At 36.0% G+C, this 19987-nt stretch overlaps 1 protein-coding gene and 1 pseudogene across 1 annotated transcript; both read left to right on the forward strand.

Annotated features, from left to right (window-relative positions):
* Positions 1-10152: 10152 nt before the first annotated feature.
* LOC117030635 (olfactory receptor 4C5-like) lies at positions 10153-11135 on the forward strand. The gene has a single exon (XM_033120792.1). The coding sequence runs from the start codon at positions 10200-10202 to the stop codon at positions 11133-11135; it is 936 nt and encodes a 311-aa protein (XP_032976683.1). The 5' UTR covers positions 10153-10199.
* Positions 11136-18444: 7309 nt separating this feature from the next.
* On the forward strand, positions 18445-19347 carry LOC117031283 (olfactory receptor 4C45-like; annotated as a pseudogene).
* Positions 19348-19987: the final 640 nt, after the last annotated feature.

A 19987-nucleotide genomic window follows, 5' to 3' on the forward strand; every position in this document is an offset into this window, starting at 1 on the left:
TCATACACAAGGTCTGAAAACTAGGTTCGCAAACTTGTTGCACTGATGTTGCTAACCTCTTTTGATATCAGAGGGATTATTCATTATGAATTTGTACCAAATGGACAGTTAACCAGGTTCACTATTTGGAAGTGCTGAAAAGGTTATGTGAAAAAGTTAGATGACCTGAACTTTTTGCCAGCAATTCATGGCTCTTGCATCACAACAATGCACGAGCTCACAGGGCACTGTCTGGGAGGGAGTTTTTAGCCAGTACACAAATAACTGTAAGGAACACTCTCCCTACTCACCTGATCTGGCCCCCAATGATTTCTTTCTTTACCTGAAGATAAAGGAAATATTGAAAGGAAGACATTTGGATGACATTCAGGGTAAAATGATGACAGCTCTGATTGCCATTCCAAAAACAGTTCCAAAATTGCTTTGAAGGGTGGATTAGGCACTGGCACTGGTCCATAGCTTCTAAAGGGGAGTACTTTGAAGGTGACCATAGTGATATTCAGCAATGAGGTATGTAGCACTTTTTCTAGCATGAAAGAGTTCACGAACTTAATTGTCTGACCTCACATTAACCGACCTTCATTCCTAGGATAAATCCTGCTTGGTCTTGGTGTCTAGTCCTTTTTTATAGGCAACTGAATTCAGTTTGCTAGTATTTTACTGGTACTTTTGTCTATATTTATAAGAGATGTTGGTTATAGTTTTGTTTCCTTGTGATATCTTTGTTTAATTTTGACATTAGGATAATACTGGTCTTATAAAATGAGTTGCAAAGTGGTCCATCCTCTTTTATTTTTTAGAAGAGTTTGTAAAGTATTTGTATTAATTCTTCCTTAAGTGTTTGATAAAATTCACTTCAAAGTGACGCCCAATTGGCCTGGGTTTTTCCTTGTGGGAAGATTTTTAATTGCTAGTTCAATTTCTTAACACATTTGGGCACAACTTCACCCCTTACCCAAGTCGTTTACAACTTCACTTTAGTCTTCATTTCTTGCTTCCACAGAGTCTCAAGGTAAGCCATAGATGAGCAATTTGGCCTTTCCCACCTCTTTCCTAAACATGCACACAGTCTGGTCCTATGCACAGCTCTACTCATACACACAGCCCTCAAATTGCCAGAAATATGTCATAGTATTTCAAATCCCCCTATGGTATGTCCCTCCATGTTTCCTTTTAAGCGTTTTGTTTAACCTATTGTTTTCTCCAACTGTTATCTACTGCCTAAGGCTGCTGCCATGTTCATGAATTGCCTCTGGTTGTTCTTGACATATGCAATCAGGAGAAAGGATCCAAATCAAATCAAATGAAGGCAATCTTATAAGTGAGATCTTCCAAAGAACCACCACACAGGCCAAATAATTCTCTGGGAAAAGGCTTTGAACAAACTCCAATCTCATTCTAATCCCTCCAACAACTGCCAAGCTGCTATGAGTGCAGGCTATTGGTTTTCAAGGCTACAGAGGAGCTGGGGAGAGAGGATGGAAATGGGACAAATTTATAGCTTCACTACTATTACTGACATTCAGTCATTTTTTTTCTTGAATAAATACTTCCAGATTGTAAAAGACTTTGGGTAATTTCAACAATTCCAAAAATGTTGACTCTTGACAGTTTTTTTTCAGTATTCTCATTACTTGGTTGGAGGAGAGAATTTTTGATAAAGTTCTTATTCTACCTTTTTCACTGACATTTGCCTACTGAGCACTGTGTGGCAGGATTCATGCTGGGTTTCAGTATTTGATGAGCATTAACTTTAATCCCAACTGTAATTCTACGAATATATATTATTAGCCCCTCTTTAGGGCTAAGGAAAAGCCACCAACTTAGTGACTGAAACAAAAATCCAGATGCAAGCTGAGGTTTTGCTGGTATCAAAGTCCATGCTTTTTCTTTGAATTCTACTTCCCTTGGGTCAGAATTATATCAACTGAAAAAAAAAATATGTGAGAACAAGAGCCAGGTTATTTCTAGGTACTGATAGGTCGGAAAGGGAATTATGAAGAACTGCATTTGTGGTTCTGTTTTGCTTTTGAATGGAGAATAAAAGTTGGGTTGTTGGCTGTGGTTTTATGTTTATCCACAATGCTTGTTAAATTCACTTACTATTTCTAATACTTTGTTTACATATACTCCTAGATTTTCTGTATGAGGAGTCTGGTTCTGCGCCGAAAGTCTGTATGTGATTTTTCAGGCCTGTTCATAGGCAATGACAAAGGCTTTTTGGCATGCTTCATAGGAGAAAGCTGCTCTCCCCACACCAGACTTGGAAAAGAGCCAACCCATTACAGCATCTACAAAGAGCTGAAGTCAAGGACTCAGGCCTCCCTGGCCAGCCATGCCCTCATGCGTATCTGCATTACTAGCCCAGGCACTTCCATTTGGAGGTCTTCTTACCAGGGAATCTTGAAGACACTTTGCTCCACTCTGACTCAGCACTTTTCCATTCCTGCTAGTCCTTCACCCTTACCCTCCTCCCGGACCCCCAGATCCATAAAACTGCAGGATCCTTTTGTTCAGAGCATCCTTGGCAATGAGATGACTCCAACATCTGTGCTCATCCACCTGACTCTTGACTAGTACTCTGCTCCATGGGATTAATGAAACGGGAAGTTGGTGCTTACCCTAGTTTTAGGGTCTTGCTTATACTATCAAAGCAAGTGACTAAAGACTACACTGATACGATTATTTACGGCTGGTTGATTTAATTCGCTACTCTGTCACATGACAGCTCAGCTCTCACACTCTCTCCAGCCCAGCTGAGCCCTTGAATCTATATTTAGAATCATGTTATCTGTGAATAATGACAGTATTATTTCTTCTTTTCTCATCTTAATATCTTTCATTTCATTTTCCTGTCACATTGCACAGGACAAGACCTCCGGTATTATACTAAAAGGAAGTGAGAATAGTGAACATTCTTAACCTGTTCCCAATCTGAGGGGGGAACCTGCTTAATTTCTCCCCCCCACGAAATATACTGAAATTTAGAGAACTTTTGTAAATACCCTTTACCAGCAAAGAATTTATGTTCTATTAGTATTGGCTGAGGGTTTTAATCACATATAGGCATTGATTTTACCACACTTTTTCTGCATTTATTGAGATGATGCTATGGATTTTCTTCTCTATTCTATTCAGGTGATAAATTATAGTGATTAAATTGTTGATACTAAAACAATCTTGCATTCTTGGAACAAACATAATTTTATAAAGATGTATTACCTCCTTGTATATATTGCTGGATTAAATTTACTATATTTTGCTTAGAATTTTTATATCTATATTCATATGAAAACTACCCTGCAATTCTTTCTTATAAAGTTTTGGTCTGGTTTTAGGATCATGGTTTATAATTCTCACCTTTTCTTTTCTCTTGAAAAATTTTTGTATGATAGGCATTCTTTTTTCCCTAAATATTTTGTAGAATTCACCAATGAAGTTATCTGAGCCTAAATTTTTCTTTTCATGCAAGTTTTTAATTACAGAACCAAATTAATATGCATAAATGTTCAACTCTTTATTTCTTCTTTTATAGGTTTTAATAATATTTTAACTACTTAGCTTATTTCCTCTAAAATTTCAGTCATTGGCATGAAACTTTTTACAAAAGCCTCTTGCTACTTTTAATTTTAGTAGAAATCTGCAGTAGTTGTCCTTTTCTTATTCTTCATGTGAGTACGATGGGTTTTCTCTTTTTCCCCCCTTGATTAGTCTTGCTCACAATGTATCAATTTTATTAATCTTTTCAAGGTACAAACTTCTGGGTTTATTGAGAAAACAAAAGGGGTCAGATTGCCAAGTAAGATTTATAAAAATCAGGGATCTTATCTAGTAATATCAAGCTTTACTAAGAATTTAAAGAATGTAAGTACCTATTTGAGCGCTTCAGCTCAATATCATAAAATGTTTTACCATCAATGAACGTAAAATCCTTTGTTCCACCATAAAGCTATGTCAGGAAGATTAGTGTCCCACAAACCGCACAGTCAGCAAAGTTACAGTACTTGCATCACAAGTACAGCATCACATAGATGACTCCAGACAAAATTCTTCTTAAATCCACAGGGACCCATCCTGGACCATTAGCTTTAGATGAAGGTCATTTCTGCAAGTGAATTATAGTACTTCACTTTTATGGGCATCTATAAATATAGCTAAATTACAATATATTCCTCTTGATCTTAACCACTTATGTGGCACCAAAATGTTAACTTTTCCTTTTCTGCATTATTCATTTATTGGCTCCCTGTTTAGCAGCAAGTACTACTTCTTATTATTTGCATTAATTTTCACCCAGACCCTTTATTTGATATAACCCAGGGTTCCCCTTATCTTCCAATCATCTAAGACCCATTTTGCAGATTGTACTGCTAGTCCTTTGACTACTGCCTAAGAGTCAGTGAAACATATACTATATCATTATAGTATATACAATACAGTTCTTTTGGAGCCACAGGGCACACCACTCTAAATCTTACCCATTGAGTGGATTTACATTTTCCTTAATTGGTCTCTATGCTGTTGCTTTACAGATTGACTGATGGCTCTTCACTCCTGAGCCACCATCTGCAATCCGTACTACTTGTTATTTAATAACTGATCATAGGGAAGGACTCATTCAGTCATGAAGCTAGGTCACTCCTCAGGAGGATCTAATGTAGGGCACAAATGCAGAGCAGCTACTTGTGCATGTGAGCAATGGATGCTCCCTTCAGGTTTTTTGGGTAGATAGCCAGGGTAGGGATTGCTGGGTCATAAGATAATTCTATTCTTAATTTTTGAGGAACCTCCACACTGTCTTCCATTGCGGGTGCACCAATCTGCATTCCCACCAACAATGTATGAGGGTTTCTTTTTCTCCAGGTGGTGAATACACAATGTGATATACAGATGATGTATTACAGAATTGTACCCTTGAAACCTATGCAACTTTACTAACCATTCTCACCCTAATAAAGTTTAATTTAAAAAAAAAAATAAAGAGATATTTCTTGTCATGAGTCTCTTTTTAAGAATTGAGAAGCATCAACCAGAAGAACCCCCTTAGTTTTTCTTACTTTATTGGCTAGAATTGTGTCGCATGCTTATCCTTAATCACTAGAAACAAAAAGAACATTACCACAATTGCTTTAGACTAACCCAGATTCACACCTATGGCTTGGGGATTGATCATACTTTCCCACAAACACATGGCCACCTGACACCAAAACAAATGGAGTTTTGTTAGAAAGAATGCAGATGTAACTATTTTGTGGGCAACTAACATACCTAATATGCCTCTACTGGTCACCCCTCTTTCTCTCCTGTATCTGTAACTTCTGTTTTTCTCTCTCTCTTTTGTCTATATCTTTCTATCATCTCTTACCCTCCCTCTCTCTCTCTCTCTCTTAGCTCTTCTCATTGGCATTTAAATATGATCGAGTTTCTCCCATCTTGAAAAATATTCACTCTCAATCCCATGTCCCACTTCAGTGACCACTTTGATTCTCCTAACAATCCTATGAGGTAACATGATCTCTATTTTGCAAAAAGGACACTAAGGCACAGAAAAGTTCAGTAATTTACCCAATCACACAGCTTAGCCAAGCAAGATTCAATAAATACAAGATTCAATAAATACATTATAGTAGTGGAACATGCAAAAATTTCTCTCAAATTTATTTCAGAAAATATTTTCCCTATATTCAATGCAGAATGCAATACTTGCATGATTTTACATGCTATCTTTTGGTATTCCTCCCAATAATCCCAGTTTATTTAAGACTATTTTATAGGCTCTGATAAGTCAAATGACATGTATAGAATATCAGAGTAAACAGAATTGGGAATCACACCCAGATGCATGTCTTTGGTGTATTTCTCTAAGACTCTATCATGTCCCATTCATATAGAAGATGTCCCTGGTCCGAAGTCTCAATTTCTGCTCAGTCTCCCCTTCTGTTCTGCAGGCATCAGGAAATTTCTAGACTCAAACAGAAGAGCCAACAAAACAGTGTGATTTATGGATGATGTGATACAGAATTGCACACCTGAAATCTATGTAATTTTGCTGACAATTGTCACCCCAATAAATTAAAAATAAATTTAAAAAAAAACTTACTCTTAAGCATGATTCAGATTTTTACTATTTAAGAGCACTTTCTCTAGTCTACATGTGTCTATCCTCAGGCATTAACAATAGAATACCAGTTTTGCACTGACTTACAGGTTTATACATGTTGTCTTGCTGAATATTCACTATAATTCTGTGACACAGGTATTATTTTTTATTATTTATTTATTTTTAATTCGAGTTTATTGGGGTGATAATGGTTAGCAAAGTTACATAGGTTTCAAGTGTACAATTCTGTAATACATCATGTATCACATTGTATGCTCACCATCCAGAGTCAATTCTCCTTCCATCACCATATATTTGATCCCGTTTACCCTCATCAACCACCTCCCGTCCCCCTTACCCTCTGATAACCACTAAGCTATTGTCTGTGTGAGTTTTTGTTTCTTTATTTGTTGAGACAGGTATTATTAAGACTATTTTATAGATTCTGACTGACTCATTGACCCATATTTCCATGACTAGAACATTGTGTGTTAGGTCTCAGTTTCTAGGATCACTTCCTAAACATAGTCATAGAGAGACTGCTAACACATCCCAGTGGGCTCTCCCCTACCCTCTTGGTCACATATGCCATGACCACAAGAGAGAAAGAACAAACTGGTTTGGCTGCCATCTTGTTTGAAGCTGCTAATTCTAATCCCCTGGGAGTTGAGAAGTCAGAGCCTCCTGAACTCCTTGCACATGAGTAATATCCATTTAAATATTTGCCTAAAATCACAGGTGAAAACGTTGGTAAGAACAGATCCAGGAAGACCACGTAAGCATCAACAGCCACGGATGACAGAAGCTGTTTGGTTCTGAGTTGCCAGCCCAGACTCCCAGCGACCAAAGGAGTTATCTCCAGGCTGAACACAGCCTTACTAAGAAAAAGGCTTAAAAGAGCTAAGTGCAGGGGCCTGCTACTCCAAGGCAACTTTCATTTGTGGCTGATTGTATGGTGCTTACAGTCCTTAACTTTTCTGTTATAATATAGTCTGTTATTTTCTGGGTTTTAAATCCACTGGCTTTTATAACATACTTCATCTGGTCACCAAGAAAGACCAGCAAATATGTAGAACATGCCTTGGAGAGTGATATCCTGCAATAGTTAGGATTTTTTCCCATCGATTTCTTCTGAAGCCTAAATGTTGGAAGCTATCTGACTCAAGAAATTTAGTGTCTGAGCTGGGATGCTTACCTCATACTCACAGGACTGTGTGACCTTATCAAGCAAAACTAAACCTGGCCCATGTACTCAGCATTATTTAAGAAGTCTCTCTCAGCAACTGTTTTCAAGTTATCAAGAAAAAGAAATATTATACTTTAGATAAAAATCGATGAGCCTGCAAAGCAGCCGTCAGTGATGGATCAATGACTGCTACCTCCATGCAAACTGTGCTCCACAAGGAAGATGCTTTGTTATTAAATGAACCTGTTATTACTTCTTTCCCAAATGCATTCAGAGAGGTGGGTACAACCTCTGATTTATGGTGTGTTTTTCTCAAGGTGATTCTGTCACAGATTTTTATGAATGACTGGAATTCTTAATCTACTAAGTAAGGATAGTGTGGACCCACACCTGAGATAAGAAAAATTTATGTTATTAAATTATTTTACCTCTCATAAAGGTAATACATTCCCTTTGTAGAAATCTTGGGTCAGAACATATTTTTAAAAATCCAAATATTGTCCTTAATTCACAGTTCAGATTAGCACTATTGGTCTTAATGCACTTTTTTCAGATACTTTTCTATGGTATATATGTCATTTTGGACAATTTAGATCATAACATAGAAGCCGTTTTATAAGCTAAGTTTTCCACTCATTATATTGTAAGAATATTTCCAAACCATTACTTTTCTTGCAAATAACCCGATATTTCATAGCTATAATATTTTTCATTGTTCCTCCTTATACAGACATTTGGATTGTTTTCACTTTCTCATTATCATAAAAAATGTATTGTGAAATACAAGCTGTAAGCGTAATTTTTGTCCCTATTTCTTTTTATCTATGATGGATTCCAAGGGACATGACTAGGTATATAAACTTCTTTCCAGAATATACCATATCAGTACACACTCAGAGGTAATATAACTGTCATAAATCTTTGCCAATTTGCCAGTTTTTTACTGTTTTTAAATTTTCTTTGATGACTTATAAAATAGAGAAAATTTTAGATGTCTAATTCTTTTTCGGATAATTGTATTTATATTAGTTTTGCCATTATTTTAATAGTGGTGTGAGAAGACCTTTTTTTAATGTAAAATCTATTTCTATAATAATGGTTATCAGTCTATTGTTTCAAGTATTTTTCTAGTGTGTTCCTTATCTATGTAGTTGAATCCATTAGTTTTGTCCTGTATTTATACCATTGCATTTCATTTAAAACGCTCTTCCCCATCCAGAGATTAGATTTATACTTATTTCTTTGTTTTTCTGTTTGTGAACAGATCTGTTTTATTTGAAGATTTTAATATACATCATTTGGGTTTTTTCTGTTTTTCTGGGTTGTTTTTTTTTGTTTGCTTGTTTGTTTTTTTGTTTGTCTTTTTTAGTGATGGCATGAGAAAACACTTTATTTTGAAAATGCCTATCCAGTTATTGAAAAATCATTTATGAACTATGTATATTATTCTGTTAAATATTACTTTAAAATAATGTCCTTTTGCAATTTAATCCTGCTTTCTTTTTATTGAGATTATCTGTGCTCATCAGGTTTATTTATATTTTTACAATACTAAAAAGCTTTTGAATTTATTTATTAAGTCCACTATTTTTCTAATGTTTGATATATTGATGTCTGCATTCAACTTTTTTTCTGAATATAATGGGGTATCTTTCTAACCTCTTGAGTTGAACATCTACTTCATCTATTTTCTCTCTTCATTTATGTTCTTTAATATTATAATGATCAAATATTTCAAGGATAAGAATAATACGTGTTTTTTTTTTTCATTTTTATTCTCTTATCAAGAATTTGGAATGTGTGGAAAGCTATGTGTTTTACCTTTAGGACAAAACTTTGGCCTGTGCAATAATGATAGTCTTCAATTCCTCTATGCCATTTGGTATCTTTCCTGTTGTACACATGAGAAAGTTTTGGCGCAATAAGACTAAGATCTGTATACAACGTCACATGACTACTAATCAGTGAAAACAGAATGAAAAAAAAATAGTCTATTTGACTATAGAGAACATACTCTGTAGAACAAATTATGATGCTTTTGTTTCCTCCTCATCTTAAAAGAATCTGTTTTGTAGATCCAGAGAAGTTTTCATGGTCTTCCTTAGATTGAGTTTTGATTTGCAGAATGACCCTGAAACCTAAACATGACAGAAGGTCTCCAAATAATAAACTCTACAGTTTCAAATAAATCTGGGAAATTTTGCCTTGCATCATGCTCTGTTTTATCCTTTTCAGGATATTCTTCTTCCTTCTTGAATGATGATATCCTCAGACAATTCTGTTTCAATGTAGTATAAGCTTACAATCTAACTGCCAGGTACATCTTACTGGAACCTCCAACATTCACTCAGTTCAGTTTGACTACATCATTCCTAATTTTAAGTTGAATTCACCTGATGTTTTATATTCACCCTGAAACAAATTAAAAATAACAAGAATAATGGACTCTGAAGCTCAGTTTCATCAGATCAAATGACTAGCGAAGAGATATGTGGGAATAGACTCTCATGAATTCAAGCCTCTACTCCTCTTACAGGTCCTTTCTTTATTCCTGTTTTTCTGTGGGGCAAATAGCAATTGTTGGGAGAACATCCATCCGTGTACAATTACAGTAAAGGTGTCTGGAATGTCAACAGTGATAAAACCATGTTTATATTTATGAACAAGTGTGTGTGTGTGTGTGTGTGTGTGTGAGAGAGAGAGTGAGAGAGAGAGAGAGAGAAAGGCTATGTGTTCATTATGTGGCTAATTCTGTGGCCCCACTTTAAGTCTTGGGTTTCTCTGCTTGAGGTTTCCACAGTCTTACAGAAAACAATCCTGATAGAAATGTACTTGATTGAAATTTATCTGCCACAATTTCAATCCATGTCATATTCACAGATAAATCAATTATCCAGATGCCAAAGTGGATTCATGGAGCGAATGAACGTGACAGAATTCATCCTGCTTGGCCTGACACAGAACCCAGATGTGCAGAAAGTCTTGTTTGCTGTGTTTACAGTCATCTACTTTCTCACTGTGGCAGGCAACCTACTCATTATAGTGACAATCACCAACAGCCGAGCCCTGGGCTCCCCCATGTATTTTTTTCTTTCTTTCTTGTCCTTCATAGATGGCTGCTGCTCTTCTACCATAGCCCCCAAAATGATATTTGACTTACTCACTGAAAAGAAAACTATCTCCTTCAATGGCTGCATGACTCAGCTCTTTGCCGAACATTTCTTTGGGGGAGTCGAGATCATCCTGCTCACGGTGATGGCCTATGACCGCTACGTGGCCATCTGCAAGCCCCTGTACTACATGATCACAATGAACAGGCGAGTGTGTAGCCTCCTGGTGGCCACGGCCTGGGCTGGGGGATTTCTTCATGCTCTGATTCAAATTCTTTTCATAGTCTGGTTGCCCTTCTGTGGCCCCAATGTCATTGACCATTTCATCTGTGACCTTTTCCCTCTGCTAAAACTCTCCTGCTCTGACACTCACATCTTTGGGTTTTTGGTGGCCGCCAACAGTGGACTGATGTGTATGCTCATTTTTTCTATTCTTATCACTTCCTATGTGCTCATCCTTTGCTCCCTAAGAACTCACAACACTGAGGGACAGAGGAAGGCTCTCTCCACCTGTGCGTCCCATGTTACTGTACTTGTCTTATTCTTCATTCCCTGTATATTTGTGTACCTTCGGCCCATGATCATCTTCCCCATTGATAAAGCAGTGGCTGTATTCTATACTATAGTAACACCCATGTTAAACCCTTTAATCTACACTCTCAGAAACTCAGAGGTGAAAAATGCCATGAGGAAGCTCTGGAGCCAAAGAGTAATCCTGGGTAACAATGCATGTGAATAGAGAAGATAAAAACAAAATCTATACATATTGTAACAACAAGTGTGATAATAGAAAGGATAAAGGTCTTGATGTCAAAATATGTGAGTTTAAGTATATTTTGCTCCTCTTACTTTCTGGAATCTTTCTTTAATGGTTTCTCTTTCAAAAAAAAATCAATATTTGATTAAATGACTCAAGTTTCTCCCAATTAGAAACTTCTTTGCATTTACAAATTATTGATCAAGGAAACCTATGTAATTTAACCTTTGTTACCCCAAAAAATAAATAATGAATAAATAAATGGGATATTGCTAATCAACATGAAAATGGCACAGTGTATGAAAAATCTCTGAATTCGTGTGTTCAGTAAAACAATTCTCTGCAAACATTCAAGTACAGGTTATATATATAAAACCAAGAGGCCAAGTATTTAAAATACTTAAACACAAAGGCAGCAGCTAAACATTTTGTTGAAAATGGATTGTTTTTATCCCAACAACTGTACTCAAAGTAGATTTATTACTGTAAGAGATAAAGATCAACCAAAAATGAATGCGTTTTAAGGAATGAGAGACAGGCATTAAGGCAGGATTCATTCCAAAATTAATGCTTCTGTGTTACACAATTCCAGGGGGCACCATTTACATTTTAATAAGGGCTCTTCCAAGAATAAATTATGTTCTCTGTCTAAAGCCATAGAGGGACATAAAATTCTTCCCGGTACAGCCAGAGAGAAATCTTGCACATTATTTCCCAAGCAGAAAACAAATTGTGGAGCACATTTTTTATCAAAGACATCCTATATACCACTTTACCTCCAAACTAGCTTTTATTGGATGGACTTGTTACTTAGCTAATAGGAACAAAAGTATCTGGTAAAAAAGAGAGTTGATGACAGCTGAGTAATCAAGACAGATTGTCTACACATAGAAATTTCAATAGAAAACTTCAAACCAATTGCAGACCAATGAGATGGGAGGAATTTGAGATACAGACATACCATGTTTCCCTGAAAATAAGACCTAACCAGACAATTAGCTCTAATGCATCTTTTGGAGCAAAAATTAATATAAGACCCAGTATTATATTATATTATATTATATATTTATTGTATTTATTACATATATTATATTATATTGTATTATATTATACCCAGTCTTATATTATTGTAAAATAAGACCAGGTCTTATATTAATTTTTGCTCCAAAACATTATTAGAGCTGATTGTCCAGCCAGATCTGATTTTGGGGGAAACACGGTAGTGCCATTCTAAGAGGGAAAGAAAACCCCAGATAGAAGAAGGAGATCAAGATATGGGCCAGGAGAGAAGTTCTGAAAAGAAAAGGAGAAAATCAAAATATATGAATATGAAAAAGTCAGTAAGATACAAAGGAAGTCAGTGAGAAAGAAAAACAGGGACAAACGACCTATAAGACAGAAAGAAAACAATTAATTTGGCAATAGTAAGTCTTCACTTATCAATAATTATTTTAAATGTAAATGAGTTATGCTCCCCAATAATAAAAGGCATAGAGTGGCTAAATGGTTTTAAAAAGAGATTCAACTGTCCAAGAGACTCACTTAAGATTTAAGGACATACATAGGCTCAAAGTAAAGTGATGGAAAAAGGTACTGCAGGCAAATGCTAACCAAAACAGAGGAGAGATGGCTATACTTGTGTCACACAAAAATGGACTTTAAGACAAAACTGTCACAAGAGACAAAGAATAACTTCCTATAATGATAATAGGGCAATTCACTAGGAAGATATAATAATTAGAAATATATGCAACCAACATTGGAATAACTAAATAAATAAAGCAAAAATTAACAGACCTCAAAGAAGAAATAGACTAGAGCAAAGTAATAGTAGGAAAATATAATACTGCACTCTCAATGATGGATAGGACACCTAGATAGAAAATTAATAAACACAATGAACTTGAACGACACTACAGAACAAATGAACCTAACAGACATATATAGAACATTCCCTCTAATAGCAGTACAATATACATTCTTCCCAAGAGCACATAAAAGATTATACAGGAGAAATAATATGTTAGGCCACAAAGATTCAAAAATTGAAGAAGACAGGAATCATATAAAGTATCTTTGATTAATACAATCAAGTGAACTTGATTGAATCAAGAAATCAAAAGCAGAAGAAAAATTGGAAAATTTCCCAATATATGGAAATTAAACAACATATTGCTGTGCTACCAATAGTTTAAAGAAGAAATTTAAAAAGGAATTAGAAAATATTTCAAGACAAACAAAAATGGAAAAAAAAAAACACTATACGCCAAAATCTATGGGATGCAGCAAAAGCAATACTAATAGGGTAATTTATGAACATCTACATTAAAAAAGAAGATCTCAAATAAACAACCTACAGTATCTCTCAAGAAATGAGAAAAAGAGGAACAAAGCCCAAAATTAGCAGAGGATGGAATAATAAAGATTAGAAGAGAAATAAATAGAAATTAAAAAATACAATTTTAAAAAATCAGTGAAACTAAGAGTTGGGTTTGTTTGAAAAGAAAACCAAAATTTACAAATGGGCTAGACAGAGAAAAAAGAAAGAAAAGTCAAATAAATAAAATCAGAAATGAAAGAGAAGACCTTAAAACTGATGCCACAAAAATAAAATGACTATAAGAGATTGCTATAAATAATAATACACCTACAAACTGGATAACTTAGAAGTAATGGATAAATTCCTAGAAACATACAAGCTACCAAATCGGAAGCAAGAAGAAATAGATAATCTGAACAGACCGATAACAAGCAAGGAAGTTGAATCAGTAATCACAAACTTCCCATGAAAGGAAAGAACATAGAATTCACTAGTGAAGCCACAAAACATTTAAAGAAGAATTAAGGCCAATCTTTCCCAAGCTCTTCTAAAAATTTGATAAGGAAAAAAAAAAAAAAAAAAAAAACACTTCCAAACTCGTTTTATAAGGCTAGAATTACACTGTTACCAAAGTCAAACTCAAGAAAAGAAAACTGTAGGCCAATGTTCTTGATGGACATACATGCCAAAATTCTCAACAAAGTAATAGCAATGAAACGACATCTTATAGAAAAGGAGAAAATATTTGCAAACCATGTAATTGTTAAGGGGTTAATATTCAGAACATATAAAGAATTCATAGAACTCAATAGCAAAAATAGCCCAATTTGAAAAATGGTCCAAGGACTAGAATGGACATGATTACAAAGACGATACACAAAAGGCAAAAAAAGTAAATTAAAAAATGTTAAATATCATTAAACATTAGGGAAATGTAAATCAAAATCACAATGATATATCACCTCAGATCTTGTTAAAATGGCTATTATCAAAAAGACAAGAAGTGACAAGTGTTGGTGAGGTTGTGAAGAAAAGGGAACACTTGTGCACTGTTGCTAGCAATTAGTACAGCCACTGTGGAAAACAGTGTGGAGGTTCCTAAAAATTAACACTACCATATGATCCAGTAATCCCACTCCTAAGTATTTATCCAAAAATACTGAAATTGAGATCTCAAGGAATTATTTGCACTCTGATGTTTATTTCAGTATTAAGCTCAAGAGCTAAGATGTGGAAACAACCAAAATTTCCATTGATGGATTCATGGATTTCTTTAAAATGTGGTACATACATACATGGAATATTATTCAGCATTACAAAAGAAGGAAACCTGCCATTTGTGACAACATGGATGGATTTTGAGGTCCTTATTTTAAGTGAAATAAACCAGTGATAGAAAAATTAATACTACGTAACTCCACTGACACGAGGTATCTAATATTGTCAAACTTACAGAAGCCGGAAGTAATTCCGTGGTTTCCAGAAGATGGTGTAAGGGGGCAATGAACAGTCATTTTTTTAATGGATATGGAGTTTCAGTTTGGGAGGAAAATGTTGTGGAGATGGTTGGTGGTGATGGTTGCATCAGCCATGTGAATATACTTAATGCCACTGAACTATACACTTAAATAGTTAAAACAATAAATTTATGCTATGTATATTTTAACACAATAAAAAAATACTGAGGAAGAGAGACAAACTGTGAGTGAGGTTGGCAGAACAGAGGAGGAAAATTAACTGTTGAGGACAGAGTTTGGAGCATTGCTTCGTTATCTGGTTCTGGACTTCAGGAGTGTGTCAATTTGGTTTAAAGGTAAAGGCTGATGAGAACAAAGAAAGGTGATGCTTTGCAGTTCCAGCCAGCTCTTTATTGCCTCAGAAGCTGAGGCGATGAAGATTGTAATGGAGCTTCCTTTCTATAGTGTTTCTATTCTCTACATCTGGATGTCTTTATGCATGAGTACTTGGCTGAGTATGATTTTCTCAGCGGCTACTGTGTGAAAACATAGTACTTTGCTGCAGTTCCCCCAAGATACTCTATCTGTGGAGCAGAGAGAAAGCTATATTCCCCTGAATACATCTTGAGAATCTGTTATCTAGGTACTTGGTCTAAAGGAAGTTGACATGTCTACGACTTTAAAATTACTCAATTTTTGGTAGATAGGAATCCTGCCATCTAAGACTCCTCAGTAAGTCACTGTTAAAAATGGAACATTTTTAACAGGGTATTCTGTCACATAACCGTGAAGACTAGCATTTCCATTCTCAGGGCAGATATATCATTTAGGACAGTCACATTTTCAGAAAGTAATCCATTCTCTAAACTCTCACCTATGCCTGAAACCACCTATATCCTATGCCAGGCTCACCAATGTCAAAATGAGCAACAAAGCCCCACAATGAAGCTTTCCAACTTCCATTACCCAAGCCCAATCCTAAACTATAGCCAGAGACACATGTCCATCCATAGCTCAACTGCATTTCTAAAACTGGCCTCTAATGAGGTTTGTGGGTGCCAAGTGGGAGTAAACGCACGACTTTGGCTGATGCTGCAGCAAATCAAATATTTCAACAGACCCAATTACTAATCCTCTGAGGACTTGAGAGGTCAATGCATTACCAAATCCTTTACTTCATGTAAGCCAATTTAAACGTCTCTCTAGAGACAATGAAGAAAAAATTACAAAGAAGGACGTTTAAGGAAGTGACACCAGCAGAGCCATGTACTGACAAGCTGAAGATTTCTAAAGACACTGCTCCCAAGCTCAGTGCATTAGAAGGAGGGCTTAAATCAGGAAGATTAAGAATTCTCTCTACATTTCTCATGGACATGTTTAGGAAACAAAAATTTAACAGAATTGATTGAGAAAACAATATCCAATCAAGTTGATTTGATTCATGTATACGTTTTATACTTCCATATACTAACTTTTCCTGATTTAAAGAAGTTTGATTGTTCCCACTGTTTTTAAGTTCGATTGAATACAGCTCTAACATATCTGAAAATGTATGTATTTGTGAAGATGTATTTATACTTTCATTGGAAGCCAATGAAATTCAATCCTTGAGCTACTAAAGTTTCCTAGTAAAAATAGCTCATTTTCTGAGTAAATCCAGACTGATAATGGGGACCAAAATAAACTGCAATTCCAAGATTGGGAGAGTTGTCTAGAGAGATAAGAATTTCCAGCGTACCAATTGTTAGCTCATGGAGTCTATTTGTGGGTGTGGAGCCTGTGCCACAAAGGGAGGAAAGCAATGGCTGGGCTCGATCTAAACACTGAGAAACCTACAGTCAACTAGATTCAGGTCAGTGATAACTAAATATATTTCCCCAAATTTTAAGCAGATAACTCAATTTAGCCAATTTATTTTCACTGGAATAGTTTTGGTAGTTAGAGTCTGTGAATTGAAGGTTAATCTTACTGTCTGAAAATGAATTTAGACACAACGAAATGAGAAGATCAATAGAAAACACTATCTGTGATATTGGCAGACCAGACACTGTTGAGAACTACTGAAATCACAATTACGACATTGTGGTTCAGATTTATGTCTCATTAAGTAGCTGATATTGCAGCTTTCCATTTCATGCAATTCTTTCTCCTTTTCATGACTTCTTGGAGCCACACTGACGGTAGAATTTGTGGATTACATCTATTAAGAATGATTAACCACACAGTCTCCGACTATAGGAGCCATGTATAGAGAAGAAACAACTCAGAGACTGAGCTTTTCTGAAAAGCAAAGATATCTTTCCTCACCTTTATTGAAGCTGAGAAGTCATGATGCTGACTTCTGTATTCAGAGATGTCTGAGGAAAAACATGTGGCTATGTTTTGGGCAGAAAATGGAGAAAGAAGAAAGAGTGGGAGAAGGAATAAAATATCTTATGATCTTTTGTAAACAACATGTACTCACTCTTGAAAACCCATGTACAGATCATTCCAAAAAAAACAATGTATTCTTTCATATATTCAATATTTCCACCAGTTAGCAACAAAACTTCAATTTCATCTTCCTTGATTAAACTTATAACAAAAGGGCATATTGCATTATATTAGGTCATCCCAACATTTGTGTTTTCTCAACAGGAAACTCAAGGAAAATTCATGACTCATTTAATTCCATTTGTAAAATGGAAGCAGGATGACATATCTAATCCAGAGCATTAGTCTATATGTGAAGAGAGACCAACTGCACAGAAAGTTCACTTAAGAAACATTGAGACCTTTTCAGGGAAATGTACATCACTTACACGTCCACGTTCAAAGACGTGGGAAGAGTGAGCATGAAAGAATCATGTTGAGCCACACAACAACCAAGGCTGTTGAGTGAATGCTTTTCCATGAGCCATTATAAAGACAGTTCCTTGGAATCCTGAAGGGATGAACTGCCGCACTGTCTCTATCTGTGTGTGCTTGTACATTCATTTGGGAGAAAGGAATAATAACTCACAGAACACGTCTGGTATAGACATAGTGAGCCTTGGTACTTTCATGCCTGATGCACGGTTGACTTTTGAAAGAATATTTTGTTCATATACCTATATTCATGCCAGTAGAGAAATATAACTTCAAAACAATTGTTACTATTTCAATGTGTCCCAAAAAGTTATCTGTGAGACTTTTAGAGCTAGAAAGTTTGGAAATCAATGGTAATCAACATTCATAATTAACACCTTTCTTTTATTGTGGTGTTTGTAAGGTATTGCCACTTTTAATTATATAACTAAAGAGAAATTTGTAACAGAAATTAACAAAAGAGAAATTTAAACTCCTTCCATTCTTCTTTGTAACTATCTACAAAACGACAGAGTTGAGTGGAAGGAGCAGGTCACCAATCCCAAAACCAGGACTAAAGAGGTGATGGCATATTGTAGTATTGAATTTAAAATATCATCACTCAGAAATACTGTGCTCTTTCCAGATGGATCACATGCTCACAACCCAAGCTGAATCAACAGGAAAGATGAGCAATGTAATAGAATTCATCCTACTGTGCCTGACTCAGAATCCAGACCTGAAGGAAGTCTTATTTGCTGTGTTTTTCATCATCTACTTGATCACATTGGCAGGTAACCTGCTCATCTCAGACACCATCTTCATCAGCCCAGCCCTGGGTTCTCCCATGTACTTTTTTCTGTCCCATTTCTCCATTATAGGTGGTTTCTACTCTTCTTCCATAGCACCCAAAATTATCTTTGACTTGATCTCTAAAAAGAACACCATATCTTTCAATGGCTGCATGACTCTGCTCTTTGCTGAACATTTCTTTGCTGGAGCTGAAATCATCTTGTTAGTTGCCATGGCCTATGACCACTATGTCGCCATCTGTAAGCCCTTGCATTATAGGACCATCATGAGCCGACATGTGTGTGGTTTCCTGGTGGGAATAGCTGGAGTTTTAGGGTTTGTTCATAGAGGGATCCAGATTTTATGCATAGCCCAGTTACCATCTGTGGCCCAAATGTCATTGACCATTTTATGCGTGATTTAATACATGTCCTGGAGCTAACCTGCACACTCACACCTTGGGGCCCCTGATTACTGCCAACAGTGGGTCACTGTGCTTGCTCATTTTTTCTGTGCTGCTTGTTTCCTGTGCTCCCTGAGGACTCACAGCTCTAAAGGCCGTCACAAAGCCCTCTCTATGTGTGCCTCTCATGTCACTGTTGTCATCTTATTCTTTGTACCTTGTTCGTCACTATGCCCAAGACCCATGACTTCCTTCCCCACCGACAAAGCTGTGACTGTGGTTTGCACCATAGTAACTCCTATGTTGAACTCTTTAATCTACACCCTCAGAAATGCAGAAGTAAAGACTGTCATGAAGAAGCTCTGGGGGCAAATAGTGAATACTGATGATGAATAAATCTTGTGATTAGAGTACTTAAGAAAAAACTCTAGTGATATTTCATCGGATTTATTCCCCTTAGTTGATTAAACTTGGGATGATCAATTATCTGCCTGGATCGACTTTCTTCAGGTGCCTACATGCTGTGGGCCGTGCTGATGTATCCATTAAGGCACAGGATGTGCAGTGTCTAGAGCCCATAATAGATTCATGAGCCCATGAGAAGTTTTCATTACTTTTAAAGAGAGAAGAAAAGTAAACATAATCCAAATATAACTTGGATTATAGTCATCTTAAAACCAGTACAGTCATAAAACATAATTTTTAACATTTTTATGGAGGAAAGGACCCACGAGAACAAAAGTACCAGAGGCCTACAAAAGTCATAATGTCGCCCTGATTGTGGATATGGAACAGATCAACAGCAATATTCTTTTAATAGCAATATTCTTAAACACTTTATATACAGCAATACAGCTAGAATAAAGTTTTATTTTAAAAGAGGAAAAATAGTCAACAATGGACCACATGAACGATGGTGATCCCATTGATTAAACGGAGCTGAAAAATTCCTATTGCCTCGTGACATCGTAGCTGACATAATGTTGCAGGGCCAGAAATTACTGACTGTTTGTGGTGATCCTGGTGAAAACAGACC

The sequence above is a fragment of the Rhinolophus ferrumequinum genome, chromosome 11, assembly GCF_004115265.2.
Source record: "Rhinolophus ferrumequinum isolate MPI-CBG mRhiFer1 chromosome 11, mRhiFer1_v1.p, whole genome shotgun sequence".
NCBI classification, from domain to species: Eukaryota; Metazoa; Chordata; class Mammalia; order Chiroptera; family Rhinolophidae; genus Rhinolophus; species Rhinolophus ferrumequinum.